Source organism: Coniophora puteana (assembly GCF_000271625.1).
Source record: "Coniophora puteana RWD-64-598 SS2 unplaced genomic scaffold CONPUscaffold_8, whole genome shotgun sequence".
In the NCBI taxonomy this organism is placed as follows: domain Eukaryota; kingdom Fungi; phylum Basidiomycota; class Agaricomycetes; order Boletales; family Coniophoraceae; genus Coniophora; species Coniophora puteana.
Window position 1 is genome coordinate 1,609,399 of NW_006913060.1, and position 23,311 is coordinate 1,632,709.

At 49.7% G+C, this 23,311-nt stretch overlaps 9 protein-coding genes across 9 annotated transcripts; 4 read left to right on the forward strand and 5 right to left on the reverse strand.

Annotated features, from left to right (window-relative positions):
- Positions 1 to 2,105: 2,105 nt before the first annotated feature.
- CONPUDRAFT_155342 (uncharacterized protein) lies at positions 2,106 to 2,536 on the reverse strand (the record flags this gene model as incomplete). Its single annotated transcript, XM_007772078.1, has 2 exons — positions 2,106 to 2,311; positions 2,371 to 2,536. 2 exons carry the CDS (start codon positions 2,534 to 2,536, stop codon positions 2,106 to 2,108), a joined length of 372 nt encoding a protein of 123 aa, XP_007770268.1.
- A 960-nt stretch (positions 2,537 to 3,496) lies between these two features.
- On the forward strand, positions 3,497 to 3,958 carry CONPUDRAFT_38307 (uncharacterized protein; the record flags this gene model as incomplete). Its single annotated transcript, XM_007771522.1, has 1 exon — positions 3,497 to 3,958. A coding segment is annotated over one exon (462 nt), but the record flags the coding sequence as incomplete, so codon positions are not given.
- A 33-nt stretch (positions 3,959 to 3,991) lies between these two features.
- Positions 3,992 to 6,100, forward strand: CONPUDRAFT_74256 (uncharacterized protein; the record flags this gene model as incomplete). Its single annotated transcript, XM_007771649.1, has 7 exons — positions 3,992 to 4,772; positions 4,815 to 5,020; positions 5,078 to 5,110; positions 5,481 to 5,504; positions 5,581 to 5,658; positions 5,725 to 5,883; positions 5,957 to 6,100. 7 exons carry the CDS (start codon positions 3,992 to 3,994, stop codon positions 6,098 to 6,100), a joined length of 1,425 nt encoding a protein of 474 aa, XP_007769839.1.
- A 4,123-nt stretch (positions 6,101 to 10,223) lies between these two features.
- On the reverse strand, positions 10,224 to 11,385 carry CONPUDRAFT_166606 (uncharacterized protein; the record flags this gene model as incomplete). Its single annotated transcript, XM_007772079.1, has 2 exons — positions 10,224 to 10,409; positions 10,540 to 11,385. The coding sequence occupies 2 exons, from the start codon at positions 11,383 to 11,385 to the stop codon at positions 10,347 to 10,349; spliced, it is 909 nt and encodes a 302-aa protein (XP_007770269.1). The 3' UTR covers positions 10,224 to 10,346.
- A 417-nt stretch (positions 11,386 to 11,802) lies between these two features.
- CONPUDRAFT_58215 (uncharacterized protein) lies at positions 11,803 to 12,648 on the forward strand (the record flags this gene model as incomplete). Its single annotated transcript, XM_007771550.1, has 3 exons — positions 11,803 to 12,136; positions 12,199 to 12,287; positions 12,364 to 12,648. 3 exons carry the CDS (start codon positions 11,803 to 11,805, stop codon positions 12,646 to 12,648), a joined length of 708 nt encoding a protein of 235 aa, XP_007769740.1.
- A 1,085-nt stretch (positions 12,649 to 13,733) lies between these two features.
- On the reverse strand, positions 13,734 to 15,433 carry CONPUDRAFT_155346 (uncharacterized protein; the record flags this gene model as incomplete). The annotated part of the gene is made up of 3 exons (XM_007772080.1): positions 13,734 to 13,954; positions 14,018 to 15,355; positions 15,412 to 15,433. 3 exons carry the CDS (start codon positions 15,431 to 15,433, stop codon positions 13,734 to 13,736), a joined length of 1,581 nt encoding a protein of 526 aa, XP_007770270.1.
- Positions 15,434 to 16,643: 1,210 nt separating this feature from the next.
- CONPUDRAFT_155347 (uncharacterized protein) lies at positions 16,644 to 17,828 on the reverse strand (the record flags this gene model as incomplete). Its single annotated transcript, XM_007772081.1, has 7 exons — positions 16,644 to 16,751; positions 16,833 to 17,144; positions 17,204 to 17,290; positions 17,342 to 17,418; positions 17,481 to 17,632; positions 17,688 to 17,761; positions 17,811 to 17,828. 7 exons carry the CDS (start codon positions 17,826 to 17,828, stop codon positions 16,644 to 16,646), a joined length of 828 nt encoding a protein of 275 aa, XP_007770271.1.
- Positions 17,829 to 19,476: 1,648 nt separating this feature from the next.
- CONPUDRAFT_155348 (uncharacterized protein) lies at positions 19,477 to 19,933 on the forward strand (the record flags this gene model as incomplete). Its single annotated transcript, XM_007772082.1, has 2 exons — positions 19,477 to 19,734; positions 19,862 to 19,933. 2 exons carry the CDS (start codon positions 19,477 to 19,479, stop codon positions 19,931 to 19,933), a joined length of 330 nt encoding a protein of 109 aa, XP_007770272.1.
- A 437-nt stretch (positions 19,934 to 20,370) lies between these two features.
- On the reverse strand, positions 20,371 to 22,342 carry CONPUDRAFT_145032 (uncharacterized protein; the record flags this gene model as incomplete). The annotated part of the gene is made up of 6 exons (XM_007772083.1): positions 20,371 to 20,738; positions 20,796 to 20,918; positions 20,970 to 21,043; positions 21,098 to 21,237; positions 21,880 to 21,890; positions 21,953 to 22,342. 6 exons carry the CDS (start codon positions 22,340 to 22,342, stop codon positions 20,391 to 20,393), a joined length of 1,086 nt encoding a protein of 361 aa, XP_007770273.1. The 3' UTR covers positions 20,371 to 20,390.
- Positions 22,343 to 23,311: the final 969 nt, after the last annotated feature.

Genomic DNA, 23,311 nt, shown 5'->3' on the forward strand with positions numbered 1-23,311 from the left:
GCTTGGCGCGGGCGCAAGTAGCTCCAATCCAGGCTCGCCTTCCGACGGTCTGGGGGGTCCGCGAGCCAGCGTCCGCGGCTGCGCCTGCTGTGGTCTGGGCTGGACTAGTTCCGGCTCGACACACCCCCAGACGGTTGACGGCCCGGGGAGTTCTACCTCGGTTTCAACGTGCTCGGCCCCACCTGACTCTCAGTCTTGGCCCGGGAACCTTGCACGTCGGAATCGTGGAGCCTCTCCTCGGGTGTCACCCCGGCCTCACCCACATTACGGAGTCGGTGTCAGATTTGTAGTAGATCACTGGTCCATGCTATATACATTACATGCCCCACGTTCGCAGCTCACTGCCACTCGGCAAGCCATGAAATGAGAGGGTCGCGGAAAGTCAACGCACGCGTGACCAGCGGCGCGACTTTTCTGGCCAGAGCGAGCAGTGAGATCGGTGGCGTTGTCTCTTGATCCACAACCGCCACCATCTCGCTCGCGGCTTAGACTCCAGCTCGCATTTTAGCATAATAATCCGAATGTCATGTCGAAGGTAATATGAACATCACTAAAAGTGCATAAATATTTCGAGCGCTTTAAGCGCTGTGAAAACGAAGCTGGAGTGACGACGCCATTTAAGGCTTTTTGATGGTTTGAGAGCCTTTGTCATTCCAAGGTAACGCTCATGAGTGGGTGCGATCATCGGCCGCACCCTGTGATGCATTTCAAATGCTTGGTAGAGCAGCTGAAAACTCATAAGGGGACACAGAAAGGTAAAAAAAGTGCACCGGAAATTTCGACAGTATCTGGGATGTACATAGGCTACGAAATCGGGTTTGAATCAAATTACAGAACAAGATCATTGGTAGCACTATCAAGCAACGGATCGCACTGCAGCAAACTTTGTACTACAACTATGTTCAAACTCGAGAACATACGAAACAAAACCCAAAATACTGTTTTATACGCGAACGGGGGATAAGAGAGAGCGTGAGCTTCACCATGTATAAGCCTGCATTTCATTAGTTCTCTTTCTTCAGCGTTCCTTCCATTACTCCGCTACTTCTTCTTCTCCCGCTCTTCTGCTTCCTCAGAGGCTCCCGAACCGTCACCATAGCGGTCACATAATGGTGCCACCGAGTTGACCGCTTTCAGACAGATTAGAGCCATATTTTCGAGTTAACTTGTCTCGAAATACTATGTATATTGTCAGACGTCGTTCATGCTCTAGGTGGGCGATGTTTGTTTCCCTTGAATTAACTCACTCTCCTTGTATCGCTTTCTTGTCGGTTTATACTCGTGTTCGCTCAATGTGTAAATTATCCCCATCGTTATATAGTTGCAGTTTTTGGACTTGTGGTGATCAGCGAGCACATTTGCAGCTCCGTCACAGAAGCGAGCGGAAAGAACACCGATCAGCCCGAAAAGTAAGCAAATCACACCGTTTAGGCTTGCAGCGGTGGCAAGCCATCCTCAGTGGCGCTGTGTGAATATCAGAATAAAATGCCGAGGACACTGATCAATTGTTGGTTGCCTATAAACATGTCCAAATCGTCCTTTTTAGATCAGTGAGCGGATGTCGTGACAATGAAGGCTCGATGACGTCCGGAAAGAAGCACCCTTGAATTCCTTTGACCGCCGAGTGCAGCAATTGGACCGTGCGCGCGCCACCAAGATAAAGTCAAGATACTTATTAACTTGACAATCTCTGTGACGTTTTCCTCGGCCCCACCCTCCTCTATCTCCTTCTACTATCATTTCCCAACGCGCCGCCCGTTTGTGGTGAGTGGTATCTCTTTTCCTCTTTTCCTCCCTCCCCTCTCTAGAACACACTCCCCCGCCCAACTCATCTCAGGATCTCAGCGTTGCTTTCTTTCTCCACGATCGACATTATCTTGTACTCATGCGGGAATTTTGCTGTCTACTACTGATTATATGCTCCTGTTTAGGTACCCAAGAGCTTGCGGTAGCACACGGGCTGCGGCAGACTCAAATTTCATGACACACGGCATTCTGGCAAGGTATTCCTGAAGGCGGAGGTGAGTAACGGACCTCTATAATCTACTGTACATCAGCCTCTGTCTGTACTCTATACGATCACTAACCGTCTCGCCTTTATTCGTTTATTTTCTCAACCTCTCACCCCTCCGCTCATCCATCTCCTCCTCTGCCCCTTCATCATCCTCACCCTCTTTGTTGTCACCAGCCCCAGTCCCCTCGCCCTCGACTTTGTCCTCGCCGTACCCGAGCACACAGGCCATGCAACCAGCCACATGCTCGCCTACCACGCCCCGGACTTGTCCTTCGTGCACGTTGAGCCCACCAGGAACTTTGTCCTCCTCGAGAGTTGGTCATTTGCTTTCTCCCCTGCCTCTGCGTCTTCCTCACCCTCCATATCTGCATTCAGCTCTGCCGCATCATCCAGCTCCGCAAGAAATGGCAACATGAGCACCACCTCAAATGTGTACGAGACCGAGGGCCCGAGTTCAGCTGGCGGCTTGGCGGCTGGGAGTATAAGGGAGGTGCGGTCGCCACCTCCACACCCTACAAGCATGGCCTTCCACTTTTCAGGAGCTTGTACACGCTATTACACATTCTCCATGCCTGGCGCTTTGTGGGCGACGCATGCTCGGGCCTAATAGGAGCTGCTCTCGTATATTTCCCATACTATTACTCATCCTTTGCAGATGCTAGCCTCAATAAATTCTCTTGTATACTGTATTGTCTGCTGTAGAGTGTACTGTATTAATTGCAATGAATTTCTTGGTATTGGAAACCTCGTCGTGATTGCAAGTTGTTATACTGCACCTGTTGTGAGTTATAATAGCTGTGAGTACCATATGTTATTATCATGCCGTATCTGCTAATGATAATACGCCCCTTCGAGTAGATAATAGATTCTTTGCTATGATCATATCCCCGTGATCTTTCCTGCATGCTCAAAACGGACTTTACATGCTACTAATGCCAGAGTCTCACCATTTCCCCGGTGTATGTTTGTAATTATCTGTGATGTAGGCCATGATCATTTACTTATCATTCATCCCCCCATTTAGTGATGGTTGTGTCACTCATTTGTACTCTTTACGCGTGATCATCGTCGACGGTTTGTCTCTAAGAAGCTAGATGTTGTTCGGTGTGTAAAACTGATGTATGTATAACAACGCTTTCAACCGTTTGATGGTATAAATGGCTTCAGCGCTTCCGAAGTGAGATAACCGCTGGACATTAAACGACCGTTCCAGATAGGCATGTCCATTGCGCTCATTACTTGATCTGACACAGCAATCTAGATCTCGGACCTGTGCACTCAGCATGTTTCGCATACGCAGTATCGTCTCAAATACTGGACACCCAGATCATAATAATTTCCCTTGTTCCCCTACGACATCAATCAGCTGAGTACGCCCAACGTTCATGATCTGTTTCGAGAAAATCATTCTTACAAGTTATGTCGTCAACAGATATGGCAAATAACGATCAACTGTGGGAGAAGCTTGCCATCGCCAAGGCTATGGGTGCGGAGTACAATGCAAACGAGAATCGCAGTTTCTCCCGGTGCCTCCCGGAGACTCGAGTTGAGCTCCTCGACAACTTGTGCACATCCATGCAGGGAACCGATAGGAAGGTCATCTGGCTCTTTGGCGAAGCAGGATCAGGAAAGTCCGCTGTCGCTTATACAGTCGCCGATCGTCTGCGCACCAGTAAGCGGCTCGCGGCCACTTTTTTCTTCTCGCGAAACCATACCGACCTCAACAATACGAACCTCCTTTACCTCACTCTTGCCTATCAAATTGGCAGTCTCCACTTTCGTGCCAAACAAGCTATCATCCATGCTCTTAGAGAAGATCCCGAGCTCCTCTCTGACAAAAAGTCTCGTGCAGACCAATTCGAACGTCTCATCAAGGAGCCGCTCAAAACTCTTCGGCTTGTCTGGCAGACTAAAAGAATTCTGATTTTGGATGCTGCTGACGAAGGAGGATCTCACATTAGGCCAACAATTCTCGCCATGGAGGAACTTCTGCTCGATCCTGACATCCCTATCTCCTACATCCTAGTAACGAGCCGACCCGATGCTCCCCTTGTTAGAATGTCACGAGGAAGCGGTTTCACTGGGCTCATCTCCCCGGTTCAGATTGAAGATTTTGACGCTACCAACGACATCATGACATTTCTCCGGCATTCTTTTGACGAAACGTACAACGCTCGTGATCTCCATTTCTTCCAGGAAAAGCCATGGCCTTCGCAAGCTGTCCTTCTCTCGTTGGCCAGAAGGATTGGTGGGCGATTCATTGTTGCAGCCACTCTCGTCAGACTCGTCGAGAACGCCGAATATCCAATTGATCGTTTGAACCTCATATCAAAAATATACGACGGAAGCCCCAACCCCACCTACATTCGTCTCGGCAATATTGACTCCGTCTATCGCTACATCATCTCTGATTGCTATCCCAGTGACCGGAGATCTTCTGTCCAGTGCCTTTCCGACATTATCGCTCTTTCCAAACCCTTGTCTACATCTACTATTTGCCGGTTTTTTGGTTATGATATTTGGAGGCGCATCCATCATCTCTCTGCTATTGTTGCCGTACCCTCCGCTTCGGAGCCTAAGGCTACAGTTGCGATTTATCACGCATCGTTGAGGGACTATCTTTGGGACAGTTCTAGGTCGCTCGAACTCCATGTAACCCCAAGGAGCTCGCATTCTCGTTTGCTTTGCATGTGTTTCCGTGTTGGAATCAAGGAAAGGGCGGATGTAGAGAAGAACAGAGTAATTGGTAAAATTCTGAGTGCGTATGCAACGACGTTTTCTGATAATAACTTTGATCCAGATGAATATGAGGGTCCTCTTCAGTACGCGCTTGAGAACTGGGCGCATCATCTCAAGCACGCAGAACCAAATAACGAAATCAGGATGCTCCTTGTCGAGTTTCTGAAAACCTGCCTTACAGCTTACATAGGAATCAGCGATCGTAGCGGTTCTGATCATTTATCCGAAGCCTGTGAAACTCTCTGGGCGGCTAGAGCTATGATATTAGTGAGTACTGCAACATTATGGTCCATGCAGTGAGTTTTCTGATTGGACTTGGATTAGAAGTGGGAACCATTTGACAGCCAGAAAGAGGCAGTAAGTTTGCTTCACGCAGCTGCATATCTCGCACATTTCATAAAAGGGTCACGGGTACGTTGCCTGGATTGCAATGGTGTACAATTCTTTGGCGGTGTTGATTCCTTTCATGTGCAGACCCGTGCTGAATGGAGATGTCAACGCTGTAGCAAAGACGTATCTACAAGATTGAAGACTGCGTTGGAACACAGGTGTATAAGGCAAGTCACCAAGTGGTCGAAGTTCAGCCCTGTTGCTGTGCTCATGATTACACTCAGAGATTATCCCTGTTTCTACTGTGATTTAAGACCTTGTCAATATTCTTGCTGGGATATTGATACGATTCATTCCCATCTACTCGACGACCATGCTATTCTGTCACCGCACTTAGATGAGCATTGGAAATATATCGAACGTATGTCAGCTCCGTTCATTCCGGTGTGGAAAAGAGTTAGAAACGACATTCAAATGCGCCATTGTTAGTTGATCAGGCACAGAAAGCAAGATACGAAAGAATTCGATGGGCTGAATCGTCAACTACAACAACTGGCCAAGGACAAAAGCGATATGTGAGTCAGAAACGTCATTCTTTTGAGCTTGGCATTACTGATTTTTGAGTATCTGTAAATATCCAGCTCAACGCTCAAGCGGCTGGGGTTCACAATGTCACCAGATCTGCACAAGAACAATTCGATCTATACTGTCAATCCCATACAGGCCAATCTTCTCAGGAATGGAGATCTTTCGAGGCTATTCTGCGTCAATACTTATTCCTTCACTGGGCTTACCTGATCGTGAGTCTATATTCATTCTCTACAAGCTTATCTGCGCTGAATCACTCAATTTTCTATGACCAATATTTGTCAGTACGGAGAAGGCATGATCCGTATTTCTGTTGAGACTGCCGAGGGTCCGAGTGACAACGAGGATTACCATCCGCGACAAGACGAGCCGGAATTACTATCACCGGACGTCGCACCTATCCTTCCAATTTTTACTGAGCCTACCTAGGTCCCGAGCGACGACTAGAATTACCGTCCGTGAATATGGGATTTATCAAATTTACTATCGCCGGACCACGCACAACATTTCCTCCCTCCAGGTTTCATTCCTATCTCAGATCCTTCGTTACCAAGTGTGCCTTGCAAGAAATAATATTCAAGCTTAATGGAGTGACACTATGATACGAACCTACGCCATCTGTTACGAGTATGGATTGCGGACGGATACTCAGTTACAATGCAAGATCACAGTCTGAGCGATTCATGGAGATGAAAAACGGGCACAATGACGGTGTTTGATTATTTCAGTGCCAATGAGATCAGTTCCTAAGAAAAATATAAGCTCATACATGGAGAATATAAGCATTGGAGTTATATGGTGTGCTAATCTGTCCAGCGTCGATTCGTATGTAGCCGTGCTTAGTTGGCCCTTACATTACACTTTTCATTTACGGCATTCATGTCCAAGATATCTCCCTCGCAATACCATATGAATCTTCGAGTTCTGTTGTCTTGAGAATTATGACCGGAATGGCTTCAAGTAGCCTCAACTTTGTGTTAAGGCTTTCAGCCTGTGATAATGCATAAGAAGATATCATTGTCACGTAATGTTGTCACGGAGAAGCTTTAGAATGGTGGCACATGGCTGGGCTGTTAAGCATACACCCATCACAATGTATCCTCTAGAGATGTTCCAGCTCGTGATCGGGCTTTGTATATAGGGCTCCCTTTTTTTTTTTTTTTTTTTTTTTCTAATTCTTGATCTCGCGCTTTATGTCCTGTCATAGCATGACAACCCCACCAAATTTTAACGATGTCAGCCTGCATGTTCAGATCCTGTTCATATGTGCTAACGATTGTTCCCTTCTTCTCATATTCTCGGCCGTTTACTAGCAGTCGTGTATGAGATGTGTAGCTATTCAGTACCCTATGCGATTGCCCTTCGTGGCACCCGCAACTCGCCTAGTAGGTCAAATACGCCTGTGTTGTCGCAGTCTCTAGCGACCGCTGAATTTATACACAGAGAAGATTTGGCAGTGCGTGGATTTATCAGATCTACGTAAAGCCTCAGCATTTACAGCCTCAGCAGACAACCTTATTTGGGATCCTTGCGTGTAGTTTTGGAACCACAGGAGCGCCCATTCTTGTTGATCGGATGTCCTTGAGCTCGATGGCTCATAATTCTTGACTCGGAGGACAATGCTTTTTTGGTGAGTAGCTTCGGAATGACAGTGCGTTCACGGCAGAAAATCCCTGAATCGACTCGGACTTCTAATACCATCCCTTGGATAGATTGACGAAACAACCTTTGACTCTGCACAAAGACTTTGAGCGCCTCTTGGATACCGTCGCATTGATTATTAAATCAGATCCAATATCTGCTCTCTCGCACATCACAACCGTGGGCTGCCCGTTCTGTATTAGCACTCGTTTTCTCAGACCAAGACACCACATTCCTTGATCACACAGACACATCGCACTGTATATAACTGCAAGCGCTAGAACAGCATGGGCCCCACCCGGTCACTGGCTGATACCAAATGAATATGTACTTTCTATGAACATTTTAGCTGGTAATGCTCCACAAGAGGAATCAATCGCTATGTTAATGCTGGGGTAAACTCTTGCCTAATAGAGCATACAAAAATGTTTCTATCCTCTCTTCTGGTACTAGTGCCTGTGATGTCTCAGATAGATCATCATAGATCCTCATTGAAAACTGCATTCGTGATTAAAATGATGGACACAGCTTACCAAAATCGACTAATGAGCTTTACTCAGTGATATTCATCAAAGTGTTCAAGTAGATAACGGCGGTAAGTCGTCACCGTTCGCTTAAGATCCTCCCCGCACTGCAGCCACCATCTTCTCATCTTTCTAATTGATACACATGGCGTCTTCCTCCTTTCCTCTTCCTCTCAAGCCGGGCATGGTGGTTGGCCCCTTCGAAGCGGGAACATTTGCAAATGCTTTTGCAACAGGTGCATTCTTCGTCCAAGCATACACCTACTTCACGAGATTTCCCGAGGACAAATGGTCATACAAGGCAGTGGTATGTCTACCCCTTGAACACAGTTCAAGTCAGTCTTGCTCGCTTGTACATACCGCATGCTTGAAGGCAATTGCTCTCATGTTAGCTCAAGTGGTCTTTTTATACCTGATGCTTTTTGTTGACCGGAGTCATCACTCTCCAGGGTACTATAGCTTCAAGTTGCTCATTTCTTCAGTGAATGTGCCGTCATGTGGGAAATGACCATCATTGCCATGGAATCGCCGCTGGTGCTTCTGACCATGACAAAGGCAATGGTTATGGTTATCATGTTTACGACTCTTGTGGCATTTTTTGTACCCGTGAGTAGTACTGGCTATACTGTTCATCAGGTAGCTTGTTGCTGAAGGCAGAATCAGCTGTTCTTCCTGTACCGCCTCTGGAAGATATCGAAGAAATCATGGCTGCCAACGATCTGTGTGCTCGGCCTTACATGTCTTCGACAAGTACCAGCGTATATGGCTATAGCAAAAGCTTGGAACACTCCAAACACCATCGAGTACTGGCAACAAGCACATACCCTAATCATTCTTACATTCGTGTCCGCAATATTGAGCGATGTGGTCGTCTGTTCAGCGATTACATACTATCTCTGGACCAAGCGAAGATGCGATAGCTTTGCAACGTACGTAGACGTCACGGTCTGTTCTTCCATAGTACATGATCTAAACACGACCACAGCACATCTCACACCCTTGATCAGCTCATCCTATGGACTCTCGGTACGATTAAGCCTCGATCATGACCTACCGTGTCTTACCTTGCTCATTTATAGAGACGGGCCTGTGCATGTGGTGCTTATTTTTTACATGTTTTCGTTGACTTCATGGTGATGATACTGCGCTCTAGCTTGGCATCAATCCTCACCCTGGCACTTGTAATTGCCACACCTTTCTCTTGTTGCGAGCGATTACAGTTGACAGTACTTGGCAGTTTTTAGCATTTCCCAATGACTGTGAGAAACGTCTCTATTTCTTTTCCTTTTCCTTCTAAGCAGTTACGTCAGATTTATGGATATCCGTATATGCACTTTTCGGCTCCGGTGAGCTCATTCTTTTAGTCTACTTTATCTGGAAGAGAGATGTGTGCTCATACCATTTCATCTCAGTATACGCCAACGCGTTGATGGCAGCGTCAGTCATGCCAGAATTTCCCAGCTTTATTAAGTACTGACACATAGCAGACTAAATGGGCGCTGGATCCTTCAGCGTCGTAGGCCATTTGAGGTTTATAAAACGGGCGCTGGTAATGCTTCTCAGCGTAGCACGGATAAGGCTTGGGAGAATTCAAAGAAGGTGAGCTAGATCATGTCAGAGGTCGGGAGTGACGCCAACGCGACTCTATCAGCTCACCATGATCGACATCCGACGTGAAGTGGGAGCTCCCTCAGAGTCCGCATAGCTTAGGAGTAGGCTTGGATGTTCTCGCCAGACGGCTGCGTCCATCAAATCCAGAGATCGTATTAGTGCAGCGCGTATGAATCCTTCGCTCATGTCAAAACGTTGTATATTGTTATCTTCTTGATTCACCAATGGTGTATATGTTAAATCAAGCCGATATGTTTTCGCTTGTCGACGTACGTCGGATCTAAAGCCGTCATGACTTACTGCCATCCTGATATCCATACACTAATTTCGAGATGCAAATCGTTGACCTTCATAGTTCATAAGCCGGAGCACACAGGAGCCATTTGAACCTTACTTTCGCTCGCGGTGTAGGAGTGAACTACGACGTAGTCTCGTCCACGTGTGGTACACACCTTTGACTCTGCCATCTCGGCCACGACGCATTCTATCCTCGTTCTTGATGAAAGGGTCAATACATGATTTTATGCAGTGTGTGCTTCAAACATCAATCCGTCGTTGGATGTGACGGTGTGAACCGGGCACAACAAAAAGGCAAGTCCTGCGGTTCCTGCCTCGCTAGCTGTATAGTCCAAGCAACATGAGAATGTATCGGCGGGTTCAGAATCATGGCAGCCCGAAGTCGCACTCGCCACCAAGGGCAGCATATTCCTTACCGACCAGTCCTCCGTAACCGTGATGGTCGCAAGCACAATAGTCCTTTTTATTGCGAATTTGCCGTCTGATGGAAGAGTTTGCATTGTCACTGAACAGGGGAATCACGAACGGTATACATGACGGTCAGAATATGATGATTATACGCATGCTTGTGGAGGTGCACCAGTAAAAGTACAGAGATGTGGTCATGTACGCAGCCAGGCGGTCTTTGCCAGCTTCTTCGCACGCTTTTGCTCCTTGTATCGCTCCTACGCAAAGAAAAGAAGTCGGATGAGTTGAGTCCGATCAGAAGGGCAAATGCAGGGTAATTGAAGATAGATCGGGAAACAACCGCGAGCTGCCAAACAGACAAGCTAAAAGAAAAAAAGAGAAACTCACCAAGTCCTTCTTAGACGGCCGCTTCCGCTTCTTCCCGTTCTCTTCCTCCTCTGCCTCCTCCTTCTGCCGCTGCTCAAGATCCTTCTCCCACGCGCCGACGTCAAAGTAGAACTCAGACATGCGCTTCGCGCGCTCGAACTCCGACAGGTGCGTCGGGTCGCGTGCGTCGGCCTTGGCGAACGCGCCTGTGCGTGCGTTGAACTTGGCGACGTAGGCCCCGCTGGCACCTGCGCCTCCGCTGTTGGGCCCTAGGGCGAGAGACGGGTCGAGGTGCGCGAGCGAGGGGTCAATGCCTGCTGCGACGGCGTTGGCTTGGAGGGCGGCGTACTGCGCAACAGGGTTGTATGAGGATGACGAGGAGGGACCGGCGTTGGAACTAGACGGGCCGGCCTCCGAGGGACCCGCGGACGCGTCACCGCTCGTGGAGGGCTGGTTCGAAGCAGGGGTGGAGGAAGAGGAGTCCTCGGGCTGGAGGGGGTTCACCCAGGTTGTCTCCTTGGTGTCTGTGTTGTAGAAGTAGTAAGCGCTGTACTGTGGAGACCAGATGGCCTGCCATGCGCCTGCCGAGGGAGCGGTCGAGGCCTGGGCTGAGGTCGAGCGGGAGGCAGGATTGGAATCCTCTGGAGATTCTTCTTCATCCTCTTCTTCATCCTCTTCGCCGTCCTCGGCGTCTTCAGAAGGCGAGGAAGACTTGTCTTGTGGCTTGTTGGACTTGTCAGCAGCCTCGGCTGGCTGGTCTTTCTTCGACGAGTCCTCTGGTGCTGGCGACTTGACAGGAGAGTTTGCCTCGATGACAGGCGCTGGCGACTGGGATGGTTCTGGGCTGGAAAGGGGTGAGGAGGACATTGTGGTTCGACAGGTATGAGGTCGAGATATGAGCGAGGCCAGATCGGCCGCGGAGCGTGTCAAGGCAAAACAGATAATTTGGTAAATTCCATCCCCGAAAGGGGCAAAATAAACCCTTATCTCGCAAAAATAAAGGAGAAAAGGCGAGTGTATTGCCTCGCAGCCCCTGCGCCAAGGAGGTGCATCCCCTGCTTTATATTTGTCGCAGCCGCCGTACACAGGATGGCGACGCACTACGCCGAACACCAGCATACCCACATTCCAATCACCATGCTCCGTTCCGCTCTCAAACAGCCTTCTCGCCCGTCCTCCCCCGCTACTTCCCCAGGCCACTCCCCCCATCTCCGCCCCGCCTCTCTCAACCTCGCACCATCCACCTCTAACCAGGGAACAACCCGCTCAGCCGTATCCGGAGCTATGCATTCCACATCCTCGTCGCTCTCGCTCTCGCAATCCCCGTCCGGAACCAACCGAGACGGGAATGCGCCGCCCCCCGCAGCTGGCGTCGTGGGGCAGGGCTACACGCCCAAGGTCTCGTTCGACACCTTCGAGAACCCGGCCGCGTCCATGTTCTCGTACACGCTGCACGTCCAGTCGTCGGGCTACTCGCGCAACCGCCAGACGCGCGTCTTTCTGTGCGCATCGAGCCCGGACGAGAGCGGCAGCCAGGCGCTCGACTGGGCGCTCGAGTCGCTCGTCCAGGACGGCGACGAGCTCATCGTGTTCAGAGGGGTCGATCCGGAGGAATTGGGTGCGTGTATGCGACCTGATTTTTGGTTGGGTGGTGTGCTGATGTAATTGAATGGCGCGCAGAGAGGGACCACGAGCTCGTCCGCGAGGACGCACGCGAGCTTATGCGCCAGTGCCAGGAGAAGTGCATCGAGTACGATCCTGATCGCAAGGTGCGTCTCGTCCTCTATTCCCCCAAACTACCCCGTCACTTACTTTCAACCTTCATATATGCGTCTCTGCGAACAGCTCTCCATCATTGTTGAGCTCATCGCCGGCAAAGTCACCACGACCCTCGACCGCCTCATCGCTCTGTACCGCCCAGACTCCGTCGTCGTCGGCACGCGTGGCCAGCGCGGCATGATGTCCGCCTGGGGCGCGGCCTTCGGTGGTTCAAGCATGGGCTCCGTCTCCAAGTACTGCCTCTCGCACTCCCCCGTGCCCATCATCGTCGTCCGACCGGAGAAGAAAGTCAAGAAGGCGGTCGCGAAGCGTCGGGCCAATCCGAAGCGCGGAACGCACTTTGATGAGTGAGTGCCTACATGCGCCTACAGTTTGCGCGTAAACTTGGATGCTGATCATGTGTGTGTCTTGTTTGACAGGGTACCGCGACCGAAGAGACATATAACTGGCATCCCTATAACGCCCGTCGCGACCCAATCTTAAACCGTCCGCGTCCTCATGCCTCTCGCCATTTTCCTGCTCTTCCCTCCTTGCCCCACTGTCTAATATCCCCCGTGCTTCACCGTGCCAGGCGCTCGTGCATCATCATGATTCCTTTTTACCCATCGTTCCTCGCTGTTGATCTGTACTGGTGTAATATCCTCTCATCAACCCTTTCCCCTCCATTGCTCATATCCATCTACATGGTCTCATGGTCGTATTAGATCCATCCGCATTTACTCACCCTTTTAAGTCTTACTCATCATGTGCATATATGTTTAATACTCTGTTCAATAGATCGGAATCCTTGCTCGTTTTTCATTCAACCCCAGTGTTTTGTATCTTGCTTCTACCGATAAGGCTCCATCAGATGGCCATTGACATTTCCGTTGCTTGCGGGCTATTAGTCGCTTTATTAGATATACCCGCATATCACAGCGCCACCGTTCGTATGCAAGCACAGGGTATCTGCAAGGGAAACCCCACGTTACTAATAATACCGTCTCGTGTGGGGGTGGCGTTTGGATCGGGTAAGAACTTGAAGCCAGCTTCAGTGTTCGTCACACATTGTCAGAATTTCTTACTCCAGTGTCAATCAGACTTGCCAACACGCACAGATCTCTACATCGACGAGGTCTATTTCCGGTATATCCATATCGTATTGGCAACGTTTTAATGTTAGTAGCCAGGGACTCTACTAGCTGAGGACATGTGCACCTTCACCTCTCGCCAGGCTCTCACTTGAATAGGCTTGACATTTTCCCCAGTGAACGACAGAGCACGTACTATATACCCCCCGGCCTCGGGCACCATTGTTGGCGTCTTTGGCTTTTCCGCGATGTGGTGGCTGTAATCTCGCCAGTGGATATCCAGCATACTCATTATCTCGGCCCGATTCAAAAATTGCTCCCACCGAGTCTGTATTGCCACGCTTAATCAGCTATTATCGTGGTGGCTCAGGCAAAACCGAAGCTAACCATCATCGTAAATCGGGCTTGGATGAGACAGGACATCGCTTCGGGAAACTTCCCCATTGCGATGGCTGTTTCGAGAAACAATACCGCTCGGTTCCTGACGAAGTCGAGGGTTAGGGCTTGAATCTGCCGGTTCGGGTCCGAGCGTTGCAGGTGGTAGCACCAAAAAGACATGGCATATTGAAGAGGAGGCTTGACCTCGTCTTCACCATCTAGTTAGCATACCTCCCGGATCGCAACCGGACAGATTTTCCAAGATGACTCACCTTTTAGAAGCTTGACCTTGAGTAGTTTTCGTTTCATGAGCTGAAAGCACCAGACGGCCAGACGGCCATGTGAGGTAGGCGGAGAGACGCAGATGTTGCCGGACCTAGAGCTATCCCAGAGGTAGTCCCGGAGAGACGAATGATACACTTGCACGGTCGTCGAATAGTACATGGGAGGTAGAGAGACGATCGCCGAGAGGTGTACGATGTGCTTCGAAACGTCCACGCCAGACAGCGTGCAGATGCCATCCAACGTCAATGGTCGCGCCAGGGTCATGATATCGGACAAGTACTCCACTCCCGACCGCTGATTCTGCTCATCACCCGAGGAAAGCACGTAGGAATAGATCGAGTCGATGTTGCCAAGGTCGAGGTCGATGGGGTCCATGGTCCCCTCATACATCCTCGAGATCAGGTCGAGGCAGTCGCTTGGGCTTTCGGCGTTTTCAATCAGCCTGACAATTGTTGCGGCAACAATGAATCTTCCCTTGATGCGGGTGGAAAGTGAGGTTAGGATGGTAGAAGAAGGCCACGGTCGCTCGTGGAGGAAAGAAAGTTCGTGGATGTCGTAAATGTTATCGAAGGAATGTTTCAAGAAGAGTTCAATGTCATAATTGGGACTAAATTGCTGCATATTCAACACTGTCAGCCGGCCATTGGTCGCTAGAGTTCGTGACAGGGTGACTAATGAAGGAAAGGGGCGGCTTGTCACCAGTATGTGCGAAATTGGGATGTCGAGATCGCGGACGAGCTCGTTCAGAGAGCAGACTAGCGACTCAAGGGAGCCTCGATCGCCTGTCACTACTTCATCGACTGCATCTATTATCACCTTCCTCGGTATTGCCCAAACGTGTTGCAGACTTCTCAAAGGCGCTTTGACTAGATGCTCGAACTGATCCGTCCGAGACTTTAGGTTCGAAAGAAGTTCTGGATCATCGGTGATAGCTTTGACAACAGCTGATCTTGCCCTTAGGTGGAGAAGACCGATTTGATACGCAAGGGTGGGGAATACGAGGTTGGCATCGCTTCGGTCAGCATGCGTCCGCCGGCGCGAGAAGAAGAATGTCGCAGCAAGCTGGTTCTGGGTGCTCAGCTGTCTGGCAATAGTGTGCGCGACGCTCGACTTCCCGGAACCTGACTCCCCGAATAGCCAGATAACCTGACCTGCTTCCTCATTCATCGCCTTGCCCAACTTCGTCAAGAGCTCTTGCCGCGTCCCTGGTAGACATTGCGAGAAAGATCGGCGTTCATTCGAGTCGTACTCTGCTCCAGTGGCTTTCGCGTGAGACAGCCTTTCCCATGCGCCACTCCCTTGACTGTAATGATCTGCAGTCAAGTCTGCAATCAAGGATTGTGAGCAACCTGAGGCAAGTACACATACATGCCTGACGTACATGGTGTTGAGCTTGTTGGCATGGTTGTGGACGACATGATACACTAGGCGCCCATGCTGTACGATAGGGCTCACCAAAAGATGGTGGACGCCGGCGGAAAGTGGAAGCTATGATTGTTACGATCGAGGCATAAGCATACACACTAATTCAGTGCGGCACGGCCGTTCCGTGCACCCAATTGGTAGCCATGTATAGCGAAGTTCGAGACGGTCACAGGATTGAACATTAGGAACGTTGACATTGATGTTGAGCGCTGAATCCGCCGAGGATAAGCACTGCTTCCTGAGAGGGTTGGACGAGCAAAAATCGATTTAAGGACTTTAAAGTGTTCTAAGGGTTGCCTCGGCATACCTATAGGTGTCAAGTGTAGGAGATTGGTCGGAAACGTGGATTAGGGAAACCTTTGTTTATTGTTGTTTTCATGCGCGCTCCGAGGCCGGACCGTCATCGCCCCGCTGCCTAATATTCCCGTGTCTTGTTTTCCCGGCGCTCGTGCTTCATCTTCATCAACAACTCTTCATTTCTTCTTCTCTCCCTAACTTTGACTGCCTAGTGTTATCCCCATCTGCCAATCTTTTCCTCTTTTCCATCGCTCATATCCACCTGTATCGAGTCATGCTAGTTAGATTATTAGATCCAGCTTGCTCAACAAAATCAAACTGTTTTCTCGTCATACTATATCCAAAGCCCGGTTCCATGCGGTATGGCTTCGAAGCGGGATTCATTTGAGACCGGATAGACTTTTCCTAGATAATAGTCGGGAAATGTACGAAGCGGGACAAATGACAGTAGAGAACATTGATTGCTCCTTTCTCTACGCCATATCAGAATCGTCAGACAAGCCTAATCTCCATTTGGCCACTGCAGTTATTATCTGTCGACTTCAACTAGCTAAACGCGTTGATTTCGACTATGTTACAACAGCTGAAAATCTACTCAAACTCCCGGTGTAACATAGAAGCTAATATACAAGATGTAGTAAATATGCGTATCATAGAACTTAAAATCAGCATACCATGCGTAGGAGTCACCATGAACGCAGTTCATATCACAACATCTACCGTACACACCCGGTGCAATGAAGCGAGCCCCGCTCGTCAAGCATGAAATAAACATATACTAGATGATGTATGAAGAAAAGCGCATAATGATAGAGAACGTAAGTTGATTACTCCCTTCTTCAGGGTAAACAAGAACCGCAAGGCCGAGCTCCAGAGCGGACACTGCGGCCATCATGTATCTTCGGCCGACTCCAGATGATCGACCACGCCGTTGAAGTAGTCTGTGAATGGAAGCCTCATGTAGTCGAGGATGTCGAAGGTGCCGGGGTGTTGCTCGTTCTGCGTTGAGACCAAGTGTACAGTAAGAAATGGGTGTTAGTGTTCATGAACTCGAGATGAGAGAACACATATAGCACGTACAGCTCGGGCAAGGTCGAAGGGCTCGTCGAGCGGTTGATTGTTCGACTCGTAGTCGCGGTGTTGCAAAGTTTGCAAGGGTACCCGGCCCGCGGACTGGCTGTGGTCATTGCTGCCGGTAGAGGCAATGCTGAAGTAAGCCGTGCCATCAAGAGCAAATTCTTCGTTCGTGAAAGGCACATTTCCAGAACGTTGGAAGTTTCCGTGTGACGAGAGACACTGGGAGATCATCGAGATATCTTCGATATCTGATGCACCGACATTAACGTCAGTAATAGCTGCGTTGTTTACCAGACCAACACCTGGTTGACCACTCTGCAAGGGATAACAACAAGTTAGCCGTTGTAGCATCAGATCATAAGAGGCGGTAATACTGTATCTGAGGTCTCCTCGCTGCTCATAGGAACGTCGGTGTGCAAAGTGTCACTGCCTTCAACAGGTCTGGTTTTTGTACTCGCAGACTAGGAACACGGACTTAGCAGGATTTAAGACGACGTGACAGGCAAACTGACCCTGAAGTGAGCATAGCAAGGATCCTGCTTGTCAATTCTGTCAATCCTCTCCTCCCGCATTTGCAGAATACTGGCAGCTGCCGGACAGCGGGTGGTAAGTTAGCAGAACAAAACAAGCTCATTGGCGACAGCAGCTTACACTCTCGAAAGTCCCAGTGTTCGCCCCTTTGAACCAACGTGATCCCATGGTATTGCGCCCAGTGACGACGCATCTGCTTTTCATACCAGGTGGACTCGTTGCAGTACTTCGGGCCTTCAATTTGAAGGCAGAAGTACCGGTCCTCGCCCTGACTACAAGGAAAGACAGGGTAAGTAGCGGAGCATGATGAAGCAGCCGAAAGCTCACTCTGGACAGCGGTGATCATCAGCATTCCGCTTGCTTCCAAAAAACCTGGTACAGGGGATACATGCCCAGACGAGCTACGTGCAAGTCAGTCATCATGAATCCAAGAATTGGTTGTTCACGTACCTGTGGGGTGGAGGGCATCGGGATTATGGATGGACTGGGGGTTACAAACAGGATGAGCAAACCAGTCTCGCCTTCCAGAATTTAAAGGCTATGTCCACCGTCCTCCGTCCGCCATCCATGCACGGACAGATGATAGAGACGGGGAAGATGGGTCACGGACAAGGCTTCAGAAGGAGTGGAAGCGGACCGCTTAACACGACGTTGACGTCCAAGGGTTTAATGAAGGCTGCGTACGAGTACTTCGAGTCGGTCCAACTCGTCTGCGCAAGCGGAAGCTCGAGCGGCATGCGAGGGCTGCAATCAGCGTTGTTCCGAATCTCGAGGATCATGTAACTGTCTGTTCCAAATTCCAGGAATCATGTAAGATGTATCCCCTAACAACACACGCAGAAGGTCGTGTATGATCAGCATGTTAATGCAAGTTCCATAAAAACCTCCCGGAGGACAAATTCCAGGGATCAGCTTCAGGCGCGTGCGGATGAGCTTCAACCAAACGAATTAGGCTTGGTTCTGCTGTCGCACCCACAACTCACATGAAAGCAGATGCAGTGAAGTGGAAGACGACCAAAAGGGAGTGACTCACAAGGGATGTAACGCCAGAACGCCAGGACAAAAGGCCGAGGACCGCAATCGGCGAGCTTGTGGACCTGCTCGTTCTTAATCCTGGAGAAACGCACTTTGCGCGAGCTGATGGCGCCCCCGCCTGCCAGTCCATTTTCTCGCGGACGCGTGATCCATGCACGAACAACAGGATCAGACCAGCGATAACTGTCGAACCCATGGACTCGTCCACTTGCGGACTGATAAGCTATGGGGGTCCTATAGAGGACCGCAGGGAAGGCGAGGCGTTCGGATGTCGATCTGAAAGGGAGAAGTCCGCATGATTGTGGACGGTGGGTGCGTGGATAGGTCAGAGATGGAGAATATGAAGAGGTTCGGGGACAGATTATGGAGGCCCGCGCACGGGAGTTCTGAACACAAGCGCTCAAGTGCATCAAGGCTGAGTCACCAACGATTACGTCCGATACAGCGCTTATCGGTACTTACACCCGATGCTAGCGTCAAAATGACCCGAAAGCCTTTGCATGGGTGCGTACGAAGTGGCAAGACATCTTACCTCGACCATCTTACCCGTATTGACTGAATCAGTCTGCGAGAAACAAGTGGGGCGAATGTACTGCACAATAGCAATGACGAAAAGCCCGTTTAGTCCATAGGAAAAGTGTAGTCTAAAAGCAAGAAAACAAGCAAGAAGCCTGCACCCAGCTGCAGCACGAAATTTTCAGCTTTGCCCCGTTCAGACAACAAGACTTACGGTTATTGGACAATCGGGAAGCTTCTCGGACGATAACATGTATATCCGCCATACGTAGATTCGAACCCGCTGTGGAGGTCTGAGAGATAGTCGGATGGCGATAAGAAAGCGCACGAGTTGATGTCATTGTGGCGCCACGGAAGCCAAAACGGGAAGTATCTTCACCCGCTCGGGACGGACGACGCGCTAACATGAAGGCGCGTCCTTTCAACTTTGCTCATTCGGCGCATTCCCTCTAGTCCTGTGTGGCCCGCCCGCCCAGCAACTACTTTATTCAATCTCCCTTTGAAGGTGCAGGCATCTTATTTCTCCTAACACACCTCATCGTCACGGAAGACTTGGTTACGTTTCATGGCCTACCTCTCTACCAACCAACTTGTTCAAGGACCCCCTGCTTCCTCTTCTTCAAACACGACTTCTCATGAGCTTACGAAGAAGCAGAGGAAGAGCAGGGCCTCACAGGCGCGGAAGAACAAGGCAGCGGCTCTGGTCCGGGCTCAGCTTGGGCTCAAGCCCGGCGAGGTGCCCAAGTCGGGCCAGTCCTATTGGTCGCCTAAGCGTCTGAGGAAGAAGCAGAGACGGATAATGGACTCTGTTGAGGAGGCCGAGGTGGAGACAATGCTGGATTCACACGCATAAGAGAAAGAGGATAACATCGCGGAGACCTTTCTACAGGTGAGCTGTATCAGCCTTTTTTCACCGTTGGCGGGGCTTGCTGACAGTTTGTGTCCATCAGACGGTTGTAGGTCATTGCATGGGTAACGACCAGGGAATGGCCTCCACTGTAGGGAAACTGACTGCCGTATAGATTACATCAATAAGGGTATAGTGCATCGGTCGATCCTGAATAGCCCTGAAGACGTCTATGAAAGATAATACGTTCACGGGTACCTGTCGTCGAGGCTTTGTTTTTCTTATCTATGGGGTAAAGGGTAGTCTACTTCGTTCGTTATTGTAGGAGTAGTATATATTAGTAGTATACATGTCCAGCCGGCATGCATCAATAATTACATCTCGCGAAAATCGAAGCTTGTATGTATTTCAGGACTTAAGTTATGCGCCACTCAATGGTGACTCCGACTTGTCTGCGTAAATTCGATAATGTGAAGCCGAGTTAGATAAAAGAACTCGTGAGTCTCTACATATTGTTCACTACATAAGATCGGTACACCTACTACTCTAAATCCAACTTCTCTTTTGTCGAAGTGCTACCGTACACTCATCAACTGAATAGGTTATGGGGGGCATACAAATGTGGTAAATGGCTACTGCTCGTTGTTCCAGGAAAAGTCAAAGTCCTGAGACTGGTCCCCAGAGCGAGTACTACTACCAGGTACTCGCATGAGGTTGAGTAGATATTCGAAGTCTTGGTCCGTGATGCCACCATCTTGGTGCCCAGATCCTAGATAGTCGAGGTCATCAAAGCCGACCTCACCCTGTTGACATTGCGCCAAGCTGAGTTGGCGACCTTGAAACTGGTGATGCAACAAGGTGTGCTCATGACTATCATTTGAGGTGTTTCCGGTAGCTGATGAAACAATTTCGTTGTTTAAAGCACTGTCATTCACTTCGAGAGCCAAGCTGATGCATGGGGCAACACTCGGGTGATTGTGCTGCAGAGGTTGGTGCGAGTAAGTCGTGTTATAAACAGGCAAGTAATTAGAGCATACCGTAGCGGAGGAGCATTCACTCGTCTCAGGCCCAACTGGGTGCATGACGCCTCCATCTTCGACGCTGTCGTCATCTGATTCCTCGCAGTCGGTTTCCGACTCGAAGGTTTGTATTTCCTCAAGCTATAAGCATACTTTTAGTACGGTCAATGGCTGTACGATAGGTACATTTACCGTCAAATAAACCCAGGGAAATTTGGGATCAAAGCACCGAAGCCTCGCCTCCCTCTCCTGCTTGGTGCTCTCGGCTGTCAACGAATCAGTCAGCAAACCGCCCCATTATGATAGACAGAGTCACTCACGTTCTTGATCTTCCCAGTGTACTCTCTTTTTAGCTGGCTGGATCTCATGGACTTTTCCACAATGGCGACGGATCACCCTTTCCTGCCAGCAAGAGTAACTGCAGCCACCTTGAATACAGAAGAACCGATTTTCGGGATTACTGCAAGACAAGATAGAATAAGTAGGGGGACACCATGAGTGAACCAAAAGCTTGCTTTGTACAACTGTGTTCCGTAGCATTGCGCTTGGTCTTATATGTCTTGTCACACTGGATACAAAACCAGCGTAGCTATGTGGAGATCAATAACCATAAACCTAAGGGTCACTGTCAACGTGCCTGTTCATTGAGTGAAGCCATACGCGTTGAAGGCATCGAACTGAGTGCACCGAGCTGGATGATGCTCAGGAAGATGGGTTCTGGAACTCGATGAGGAATCGTGAGGCTGCTTAAATGCATGTCTGCCTCCCGCTATCTAGAAAACTCACAGAACCATTGCGGACGATATCAGACGAGGACTTAGCTGACAGAGGTGCGGACTGAGTGGAGTCGCGGACAAGTCCTCCATATGTTGCGAAGCGTGCCGAACGAATCGGTCCAGGTGCGCACCAATGCCATGGAAAACGCGGACAAGCTATAGGAAAAGCTTAAGCCGTCTCTCGTATGAATGATGATAGCCTCACTCAAACCAGCGCAAGTCATTGTTTACGCTGGTGCGAACGCGACATATGATAAATGGGAGTAGGAGCTGGCGCACCCGCCGGGGAACGAGATGCAATAAAATCAAGGACTAGAATGACTTACGAAGTAGGCCACTGCAGGCACAAATCCATCACCTATTGACACCAACAAAGACGGCTGTTGGTCACCCGCGTACGATGCCCATAGTGAGCTCGTTCTCGCCGACTGCGCCACGATTCGCAACGTCGGCCCAATTCCAGTTGAGCCCGCAACGATTTTCGAGCGAGATCGCGGACACAGCCAATGCCAATCCCGGTGGGGCGCTTCTCAGGCGCAGTCCATTGACTGTTGGACCTGCGATCCATACATCGACCACGGGTTGGGGCGGGTGATAATGCGGCATCGACAGCTTAATTGACAGGTGGACCGATGAGACTTGGAGCCAGGACGGTATATTCGAAATAGGCGGAGCGTTTGGACGTTGACCAAAAGGTGAGGATTCCGCATGGGTGCGGACGGCGGACAAGGTAGATGAATGTGAGAAGGGGGATGAGATGATGACATGGCCAACGGGAACGAAGAACATTCAGGCAACTGGCGCTGCTGGTCCGTGGACGTGGGAACCCAACGGCAAGCCCCAGAGCGTTTAGGCGCTAAAGCTTGGTGCTAATTCGGTTGCTGAATGTGTCAGGCGATATGTCCGCGTCAGCGCTTAACGTTTTAACCCGCAATACTGATGTCAACTTGGACTCTGGATGCGCCAGCTTGGGGAACCATGAAGCAGTAAGACCTTCTATCTAGGTCTCCCAAGTCGCAAGGATTCGATACAACCGGCGGTCATAAACTGAGCGTTGAGGTACGCAAGCCCATCGGCCAAGGCTCAAGAAGGCCTTAGCACTTCAAAGTCAAGGAACATTGAAAGGTGACACAGCAACAGAACAAACATGTCAAGCGCACGCACATGTACATTTAATCCAACCGCGCAGATCTTGAAGAGTTCTTCGATTGGCAACCTGATATAATATATCGTAAGCTGAAACGGTCGATTCAAGCATATCGAGGCATTGCTATGGCAGTTCATGCGCCAAAACTTCATACAATATGTCGTCGTGTCTTCTGAACTATAAACAAGAATTAACGCGGTTCAAAACCCGAGAAGTTAGGAGCATGATGCGGCGCAAGAGATGAGTCGACGGCTACCATAGATAGTACCAGGCAGGCTACAAAGAAAAACACCTTGAGCTGCGTGGCTGTGATAGTGACAGTCATGGTCATGGTCGCCTTTGTCGCATCAATAGCAACGGTCAAGCACATTCCGATTTGTGGATTAGGTCGCGAGATATGTATCGGGAACATCTTGAACATAGACTTAAACCGAGGAAAGTAAAAAAATAAGCTGGAAATGGCGCGACTACTCACTATAGCTCTCCCTGAAGTTACGTTACGAAGGGAGACTCAGCTAGTTCAAAAAACATATAGGAGAAATTGGAGTTTATAGAGGAGAACCAGGAGATTGTTGCCCCTCCAGAAGGGCGAATCCCAGTTCTACGGCGCT